Source organism: Pygocentrus nattereri, chromosome 9 (assembly GCF_015220715.1).
Source record: "Pygocentrus nattereri isolate fPygNat1 chromosome 9, fPygNat1.pri, whole genome shotgun sequence".
In the NCBI taxonomy this organism is placed as follows: Eukaryota; Metazoa; Chordata; class Actinopteri; order Characiformes; family Serrasalmidae; genus Pygocentrus; species Pygocentrus nattereri.
In genome coordinates, this window is record NC_051219.1 from 2,623,863 (window position 1) to 2,633,862 (window position 10,000).

General features: G+C 42.6%; 2 protein-coding genes across 3 annotated transcripts in view; both read right to left on the bottom strand.

The window, feature by feature from the left end:
* LOC108416094 (butyrophilin subfamily 3 member A2-like) overlaps positions 1–10,000 on the bottom strand; it is a 534,853-nt gene that overhangs the window by 284,923 nt on the left and 239,930 nt on the right. The window lies entirely within an intron of this gene.
* Positions 2,625–8,980, bottom strand: LOC119263984. 2 transcript variants are annotated; one of them, XM_037540925.1, is made up of 2 exons: positions 7,816–8,980; positions 2,625–4,508 (listed from the first exon to the last, which is right to left on the bottom strand). In XM_037540925.1, exon 2 carries the CDS (start codon positions 4,484–4,486, stop codon positions 3,002–3,004), a length of 1,485 nt encoding a protein of 494 aa, XP_037396822.1. In that variant the 5' UTR covers positions 4,487–4,508; positions 7,816–8,980; the 3' UTR covers positions 2,625–3,001. Both variants share the same exon structure in this region, with proteins under 2 accessions (XP_037396822.1, XP_037396823.1).

Here is a 10,000-nt window from a genome sequence, read left to right on the forward strand (position 1 = left end):
AAAGCAATCTTCATTAAAGTACGGGGATTCACTGGGAGGGATGTATATGGTACACAGGAAGACGTCTTTTGGAGTATTTGTAATTTCTTTGTTAATTTTCAGCCAAATTTGGGATTTTTCTGACTTTATTGGGACTATAAATTTAGAAAGTTCAGATTTGTACCAAATAATAATTCCGCCAGAATCTCTACCTCTTTTAATATCAAGGTGTTTAACAGAGGGGATGATGATCTCTTTATAGTTTGCGGGACAGTGAGTGATGGAGTCAGATTTACACCAGGTTTCTTGTAGGATTATGATGTTGATGTTTTTTGTGTTATTCGTGAATTCATTGTTTTTACTTTTGAACCCAAACAAAGATGAGTGTATGCCCTGAATGTTCCACATTGAGATAGATAGAGATTTCATGTTAACAGTGAGGATACAAATACAAATGTTTTTTTTTTTAAAAGGAGATAAATCCATATCGGTAAGTTGATATGCATACATACTGATAAACCAACTATTACCAAACTATGTGCAATTACAATCATATAGGTTTTATCTATTTGTTTTATGTTTTTAAGTTAATTTATTTATTTATGTGATTTCTGTGTGTATAGTGATTGTCACTTAGCTCATCAGTCTGCTGCAAATGAGACTGAGCAGCTGTTTGATCTCTCCTAGATCTGCAGCACTGGTGGATGCTGGGCTTTTCACTGCTGCAGCGTAGCTCTGCTTCTGTTGCTGCGTACAGGGGCCGGGCGTTGGGGGTGTTGGATGTGGGTGGATTGGGTTGGGAACTGGCTGAGGGTGTAGTTTCCTAGGTGCTGGGGGGTGGAGTGCTGGGCTGGGTTTGGCAGGTCTGCGTGGGGTGGAGATCCAGTGTGCTGGAGCTGCAGTGGGTCTGGAACGGCTGTGTGGAGGCGGGAGGTAGAGGTGGTGGGATGCTGGGTGTCTGCTGATCTTCCTGGCTGATGGTGTGTAGAGTGGTCTGCTTCTCAGGGGGCTGTCTGGACTGCGTCCCAGGACCACGTCTTTTAGATTTTTGGCGAAGATTCCCACACAGTCTTTGTGAAGATGGACATGGTCGTGGAGATTGTGGATGCTTAGGTTGGGGTGGTGCACCAGGTGCACGTTGGCCAGTAATGCACACCTACGAGAGATTTCTGAATTTATCTTCTGGATGGTAGCAGGGTGGAAGTCTCTCCGGGGCAGGATGGTTGAGATGGAGACCTTTGCGGTGGGGAAGGTCTGTGTGGCAGTCTGTGCTACCCTTCTTATACTTTCAGCTACTCTCTCTTGCTGTGCTCTCAAGTCATTAGTGCCAGTGTGGATGATGATGTGATCTGGCTTACCTGAGATGGAGTGAGTGAGAAGCTGAAGTGCATCAGTGGTCCTGGCACACCAAACTTTGGCAACTTTGTTATCTGGGAAGAGCCGTTGCTCATTTAGGAACTTCCCATTTGAGTCCATCAGGATGATTATCTTGGTGTCTGCAGGTATGCATGTTTGTGTTTTACTTTTTTTGCTTGGCTCTGGTTTGGAGTTGAAGTCTGGGTGGGTATCAGACTGGGTGGGTGGGGTGGGTTGTGGATCGGAGTGGGTGGGTCCTTGTCCAGAAAGGGGAGGTCCTTGTTCTGGATGGGCAGTCTGTGGGTCGGGGTGAGTGGGCTGTGGATGAGAGTGGGCAGGTCTTTGTTCTGAGGGCAGCTGACTAGTTTTGAGGTTCCTTAGTTCTTCCTTCAAGTCATTAAGAGTCTTGTCTCTTATTTGTGTCTTCTCTCTTACTGCAATGAGTTCTTTTCTCAGAGACTCTCTGTCCTGCTGGAGCTCCTGCATCTGTCTTTTTAGGTCTAGTAGGGAGTTCTGTAGCAGGTCTAGCTGGTGTTTTAGCTGTTGGGAAGGGTCATTCTCTGGTGGGTTGGAGAGAAGCATTTGCTTGAGCTCGACCAGCTCTACCTCGTGCAGAGACAGGCTCTTTCTGAGCTGGAACACTGTGTTGTGCAGGTGAGTGTCCTGTGCTGAGCTGTCCTGTGCTGAGCCGCTCTCTGAGGAGTGCTTCTGTCCTCGCCCCTCCCCCGAACCTTGGGGTGCGCTGCTGCTGCTGTTCTCCTCGTTTTTTTTCCCAGTCTCTGCCAGAGCTTTGATAAAGCTAAAGTCCTGCTGGACAGAGCTGAGACTAGCCTCACTGCCTTGGAACATGATGGTTCCATTGTGGTAGACATTTACAGTCAGGAAACTGTCCCCGTCCTCGTTCTTTATGACTATCTGTCTCCCGTTGCATATGCCCCTCTTTCTGTGGTGCTGGTAGTGAGCACAGATGGCGCTATGCCAGGCTTCAGTATGCTCTGTGTAGAGCAGCAGGTTTGTGATGGTGATTTTATCTTCTGCTTTACTGGAATCTGTTATGAGCATTTCTGGATTGTCTTTCAGACTCTGTGTTTGAAAGCTTTCCTAGCCTGTGAGGTTCGGAGCTCTGCAGGGGGGGTTATAGTGAGGGGGAGGGGCACTCCCGGTGTAGTGACTTTTAAACAAAACAAACGAAATTGACCTAAGCCACCACATAATGAGAAAGAGAGCTGGCGGTAGCGGATTTGACTCGTTCAGTTTAGCAGGAATTACCACAAAGTCCATACCTCTTGAAACTTTGGATATACCAATCCATTTATTGTTCTTAAGTTGGCAGGTAGCACATAATCCAACAGCAGCAGTACCAGCGCTCAAGATCTTTAAATGTCCCGCTAACCATACGGTCAAAATACTGTTGACTTCCTCGCCAACCCCCGTATCCCTACTACAACCTTACAGCCACCTATAAACCCAGCAGCGCCCCCAAGTGGTGAGCGATCAAAATAAACATAAGTTTAAAGAAAACATAAATGGCTCCAACACACCGGCCCCTAATTGTTAATGACAAAAGGCATAAACAATTTAATGACTAATACAACAATATAAGGAGCCAAAGTAATACCATACTTCAAACTATATACATACAAAATGTGTTCCTATATACGATACCTCATAACCCCTCTAGTAAAAGGCAAAGTTTTGTTATTGGTCTGGTCAAGAGACTGGTTTTGGTTTGTACTTGTGCTGATCTAACCAGCCCTTTCTTATCTGGGTATATTTTAAATACCCTGCCAAGTACCCAGGAATTACGAGGAGCTGTGGTATCTGCAACCAGAACTATATCGCCAGGCACCAGATTTCGTTTCTTCTTGGTCCATTTTTGTCGTTCCTGTAGTAAAGGCAAGTACTCTGTAATCCACCTTTTCCAAAAAAGGTCAGAGATGTACTGCACTTGTCTCCACCTTCTTTTTCCATACATGTCAGTCCTATCAAATAGCCCTGGAGGCAAGACTGGTTTCCTTTTCATAGTAAGAAGATGGTTGGGGGTAAGAGGCTCTAAGTCATTTGGATCCTCAGACAATTTGGTGATTGGGCGATCATTAATGATCGCTTCCACTTCACATAAAACTGTGTGTAACCCCTCATCATCTAAAGTCTGCTGGTGCAAAAGGGATGTAAGAATCTTTTTCACCATCCTAATGATTCGCTCCCATGCACCGCCGTGATGGGAGGCTGTAGGTGCATTAAAGCTCCATTTGATTCCTTCCTGCAGAAAGACTTTCTGAATCTTATCATGGTTTAAAGCTGCCAATGCTTCTTTTAATTCCCTTTCTGCACCAGTGAAATTGGTTCCATTGTCTGATCTCAAATGAGAGACTTGTCCTCTTCTGCAAATGAATCTTCGAATGGCATTAATACATGCATCTGTATCCAAAGAATAGGCCACTTCTAAATGTATGGCTCTACTAGCCATGCACGTAAAAATAACACCATATCGCTTTACAAAGGAACGTCCTCGTTTTACTTCAAATGGCCCGAAGTAATCAACTCCAACATTAGTAAATGGAGGAAGATCAGGAGTCAACCTTTCAACAGGCAAATCGGCCATTTTTTGTTCACCCAGTTTTCCTTTGAATCTCCTACACAAGCCACAACTGGATAGAATTTTCCTTGTTGCTGCATTGGCATGAGTTATCCAATATTTCTCACGCAATTTGGACAGAACCTGGTTTCTTCCACCATGACCGACCTGTTCATGTATATGCTTTAAAATAAGCTTGGAAATATGTTGATCTTTGGATAAAATGATGGGATGCTTAATCTCTTCAGGCATTGCTGCCTTACACAATCTTCCACCAACTCTCAACAATTCATTTTCCAGGACCGGGTTCAATCGGTGGATAGTGCTGCCTTTTGACACTTCCGTTTTTCCTGAGGACAGTCCAACAATTTCTTTGTTAAACCTTTCAAACTGAGAAAAACGAATGACTGCCTTTTCTGCTTCAGAAAGGTCCTCTATGGACAAGCTTTGTGGTCTTAATGCAGCTTTGACCTTTTGCATTTCCTGCTGAATGTCACAGGATTGGTCTGACAATTCCAACAATTCCTTCCTTTTCTTGCTCAATTCCATTAAGACATGTTTTAATTTCAGCATCCATGCAACAGCAATTTTTAGCCTCTTCCAGTCAGAAAAATATTCAATCAATTGGCTGGTTGCATTTGTTTCCATGATCACAGCATTTGTTCTGTGCTCCCTTTTTAGTTCTGGATCTTGAGGAACAAGGTTACAATCCAAATTGACCTCTGGCCACTCCTCCTTTGTTGTCCACAAAAAGTCTGGACCCTTTAACCACCGCTTGTTTGTGATTAGCTTCTCTACTTTCAATCCTCTGGAAGCATCATCTGCAGGATTCTGGGAGGTATGAATGTATCTCCACTGTGAGACATCTGTTACTTCTCGAATTGCTGACACTCTATTAGCTACAAACGTCCGAAACCTTTTTTCTTCATTTTTGATATATTTTAGAACTGAAGTACTATCAGTCCAAAAACAAGAGTTGTCAAGTGGAAGCTGCAATTCTGTTCTAAGCATCTTATCTATTCGAACAGCCAGGACAGCAGCAGTAAGCTCTAATCGAGGGATGGTAATTTGTTTAAGAGGTGCCACTCTTGATTTGCCAAGCAGAAAAGAAACATGAATGTTGTTCTGGTTTTGTAGTCGAAGATACGTCACTGTTCCATAGCCATTCTCGCTGGCATCTGAGAAGTGATGCAATTGTGCATGATCAGGTTGTCCAAAGTCCTGTGCCTTGATGCATCTGTCAACTTTAAATGCATTCACTTGTTGAAGATCTGTTAACCACTTTATCCACTGTTGTTTGAGGCTTTGGGGAATCTGGTCATCCCAGCCATAATTCTTTCTGCAAAGCTCCTGTAGCATGAGTTTGGCTGGAAGTGTTACTGGCACAAGAAATCCCAAAGGGTCATAAACTGAGCTGACCACCGATAAAATTCCACGTCTAGTATGTGGTCGCTCCTTTTCCATCATCTTGAACTTAAAGGTGTCTGTCTGGACACACCAATAAAGTCCAAGAGCTCTTTCAACGGGCAGTTCATCTCGATCCAAATTCAATTCACTCAAGTTTTTGGATCGATCCTTCTCTGGAATGGTTTGTAAAACCTCACGATTGTTGCTAATCCATTGCGTTAAATGGAAGCCACCTTTATGACAAAGTGCAGCAAGATCTTTGACCATTTGGATGGCTTCAGCTTGAGAAGGAAGACTCTTCAAAAAATCATCAACATAGAAGTTATTGTGGACACTATCAATGACCTCTGTTGGAAACATGTGCTTGTTGTCTTCTGCTGTCTTCCTAAGAGCATAGCAGGCACAGCTTGGAGAGGATACTGCTCCGAATAGATGAACGGTCATCCTATACTCTACAATTCCTTGAGTAATGTTGCCATCAGGCCACCACAGGAACCGGAGAAAGTCGGTCTCATCCTCAGCAACTCTAACTTGATGAAACATTGATTTGACATCAGTCATAAATGCAACTGGTTCTTGTCTGAATCGAAGCAGAACACCCAACAAAGAACTAGTAAGATTGGGACCTTGTAGAAGTTGTTTGTTTAAGGACGTATTCCTGAATTCCGCACCACAGTCAAATACAACACGTAATGTTCCTTTTCGAGGATGGAACACTCCATGATGGGGAATGTACCAAAGTTTACCATCAGAACGCTCCAGCTGATCCTGGGGTACCTGGTCAGCATAACCATTTTGAATGAGCTCATTAAGGTACTTAGTATATTCCTGATGGAACATTTCATGTCTTTCAAACTTTCTTTTCAATCCTGAAATGCGCTGTTTAGCCACACAGAGGTTGTTTGGCATGACAACACCATCCATTTTAAAGGGTAGTTTCAAACTGTAATGTCCAGCTTCAAGCTTCACTGATCCTTTCATGATGTTCATGAATTTCAGATCCTCTCTTGACATCTCTTCTTTCTCTTCTGATGCCCTTTCATTGAAATCATGTTCATATTGAGTTTTCAGCATTTGTTCCAATGTTTCCACAGAAATCCTGTTTACAGTGAGAGTTGGGCAATCAACATCAGGAGGCTTACTATGACCCTCTCCCAGTGATCCATTAAGAACCCACCCCAATAGGGTCCTCACTGCATAGGGTCCCTCCCCATGGCTATTCACTACTTCCCATGGTTCAAGCAGCTTTGAAGCATTGGTACCAATCAATAGCTCAACATCAGCTTGAATGTGAGGAATGGAAATGCCATCCAAATAAGGCCATTTAGCCAGATCCTTCCTTTGGATAATGTTGGCTGTGCTCACAGGCATTTTCCTTTGCGAATAGACTTCAGGAAGGTCATAAAACTGTCTGCCATGAAGACCTGAAATCTCTAATCCATTCACAATATAACTAGAAACTGTTGTCTTCGGGCTCATAGTTAGTAAACAGATTTTAGTTTTTCTTCCATTCAAATTCAACTTTGCCATTAAGCTTTCAGAGCAAAAGGTAGATGTACTACCTGGATCCAAGAATGCATAAGTCTGAATGACTTTGTCTCCCCTTTTGGATTTTACTTGTACTGGGAGGATGGATAAAATCCCATGACCTTTCCCGACCCCTGTATGATCACATGCTTGCGCAGAAACAAGTGCGGTATCCAATGCTGGATCATTTAAGGCTACAGTGTTTGTGTTGACCGCCTTATCTGCCTTATATGTGAGATGTATATGAAGAATAGTTGGGTGATTCTGGTTACAAATCTCACAAGTTAAGCGCCTATCGCAATCCTTGCTTACATGCCCAATGCACAAGCAACCAAAACAGACCCCTTTTTCCTTTAGAAAGGACATTTTTTCTCTATGCTTCATTTTTTCCAGCTGGGCACACTGCTTCAATGCATGATTTCGGGTACAAAATAAGCAGTTGTTCCCTGGCAGAACTTTTGTTTGTCTAGGTGTTTTCCATACAGGCAGGTCAATAGGTGTAACAGTGGTAGCAAAACTGTCTCCTTTAAATTTGGGTTTGAGTTGTAATTTTCCTTTGTTTACAGGCCTATTGATTGGTCCTGTTTGGGTGTTCTGAATATCACCAAATATTGGGTCAGACACTATTTTCACTTCACGTTCAATGAAAGCAACAATGTCACTGAATTGTGTCCGGCGTCCATGTTTTTCCATAAGGTTACATGCGTAAACTCTCCATTTATCTCTCAATTTGTAGGGGAGCTTCATTATAATTGTCTTCATATTTGCTGGCATATCCAGTTCATGCATGTATTGTAAATCAGACATTGCATTACAACACTCACGCAAAAATAAGGCATAAGCTTGGAGAGCCTTAACATCTTCAGGCTTTATCATTGGCCAGTTGTGCATTCTTTCCAAATATGCAGATGTAACTTTAGCATCATGTCCAAAATGCTGTTGAAGCAACGTTTTAGCTGTTAAATAGCCTCTTTCAGGAGCCATATGCTGGCAGCTGCGAACTAATGCACGTGGCTGTCCTCTAGTGTACCTTTCCAGAAAGTACAGACAATCCCCTTTGCTACTTGTTTTTTCCTCCACACAATATTCAAAGGCTTTAATAAATGTTCTGTATTGCAGAGGATCACCTTCAAAGATTGGAACATCTCTTGGAGGAAGCAGATGTGAATTGTGCTGTTGTATTAGCAATTCTGCTATGTCATTTTGTCTTTGAAGTAAGTGTAAAGTAGCACTCTCACTGTTTTCCTGAACAGTTGGTTGTGATTGTCCTTCATGCATTTGTGGTCTCCTTGGTCGTATGATTGGTTCATGGATATGGCCTTGAGATTCTCCGTTTGATAATTGGTACTGCATTTCTCGCAACTGTGGCTTCTGTGCAACACCTATTTTATTGGCATGTCTTTGTGACTCACTTCCAAGAGGATCTCTCTGACCACTTTCAGTGTCATCTTGCATTTCTTGTTGTGAAATCAATGCATCAATATCAAGAAGCCTTTTGTTAACCTTTTGTCTTGTAGATGGATTTGGATTTTCCTCTGATTTTCTTGTTATGGAGACTGCCTTTTGTTTGGTTTCTTTTTCAAAATAGGACTCCATTCCATCTGAGATGACACTTGATGCTCCATAAATCTTTAACACTGACAGTTTAGCAGTGGAAGCAGCCAAGTCCGCATCAAGATCCATTTGTTCCTTTTTCCTCCTTAGCACCTCTACTTGCTCCTCCAAAGTGTGCTTTTCTTTTAAGGATGCAGCACGAGCTACCAGTGCTGCTCTCTCTGCCTCAGCTTGGAGGCGTGCAAACAAAATAGAAGAGTGGCTAGACCGTTTAGATCTAGAACTGGAATGGCTCTCTTTGTGGCTATAGCTCTTATTAGAAACACCGGTTTTAATATTAGAAATGCTGTCATCAGGATTTATACCATCATTTGGATCAAGCTCTCTACCCTGAATTTCAACGATTTGACCCAACACACCATATTTTGGACGTGCTTCGTTGTCAATAGTTTGAGCCATTGTATCATCTTTTGAAAGTGACAGCCATTTAAACACCCCAGTAGAGAACTCATTTGCACTCAGCATTTTTGCTTTAAACCATATGTCATGTTTTTCCTTTTCCTCATCAGGTAACAGACCCATTAAAGACTTGTGTGCTTCTTTTGCCTCAGTGCATAATACCTGAAATTTTGCAAATACACTTTTAACCTCTGTTTCATGTTCTGTGTTAACCATGAACCCTTGAATCATAGTTTTAAGATTGGAAGCTTTATTAAGTTTAAATTTTCGAATTTTTTGCAAAGACTCCAATTTTTCAAGCAGTGCCTTTTCAGTGAGTTTTACCACCCTTTTTACAGGCTCTTTGTTTACATTACCATTAGTACTCTGAGTATTACCATCATTACCCTGAGGTTGAACCACGGAGGGCTCAGACACAGAAAAATCAGAATTCATTTTAAAACTGAACTTTCAATTAAGACCCAGTCACTTAAATTACGCATATGCGAAAACCTTTAAACCCCACCAATGCGCATTGGATTTACTGACTAGTCTTTAACGTGTGCACACGAGTTAGTCAAATGGCCATTGTTTGTTTTTAAGGTAGCGCTACCATACCTCCATATCCAACGATCAGTCAGACCGCCGCACTCACACGAACAATCCTTCCTTCCTTCCTTTCATGAAGCGTTACCAATCGCCGCAATCTGTGCAGACTTATTTCACCGGTCCAGCCTCTGGGTCCCACAGAGCCTCCATTAGTCTCCACCCAAACGAAGCTGTCGCAGTCCCATGTTCCGTTTCCATTTCCAAACGCCCAAGACCATTCTCCTGTAGCAGTCCGTGCTCAAACGAAGCAGCAACTGCACTTCAGCAAACAGTCCGCATCCAATTCTAGCGTAGTCAGTATTTTGACTTAAAAAATGTAGTGACTTTTAAACAAAACAAACGAAATTGACCTAAGCCACCACATAATGAGAAAGAGAGCTGGCGGTAGCGGATTTGACTCGTTCAGTTTAGCAGGAATTACCACAAAGTCCATACCTCTTGAAACTTTGGATATACCAATCCATTTATTGTTCTTAAGTTGGCAGGTAGCACATAATCCAACAGCAGCAGTACCAGCGCTCAAGATCTTTAAATGTCCCGCTAACCATACGG

Coding starts and splice junctions, on each gene's coding strand:
- LOC119263984 (XM_037540925.1), bottom strand. CDS start 4,486: ATGCTGAAATTAAAACATGTCTTAATGGAATTGAGCAAGAAAAGGAAG.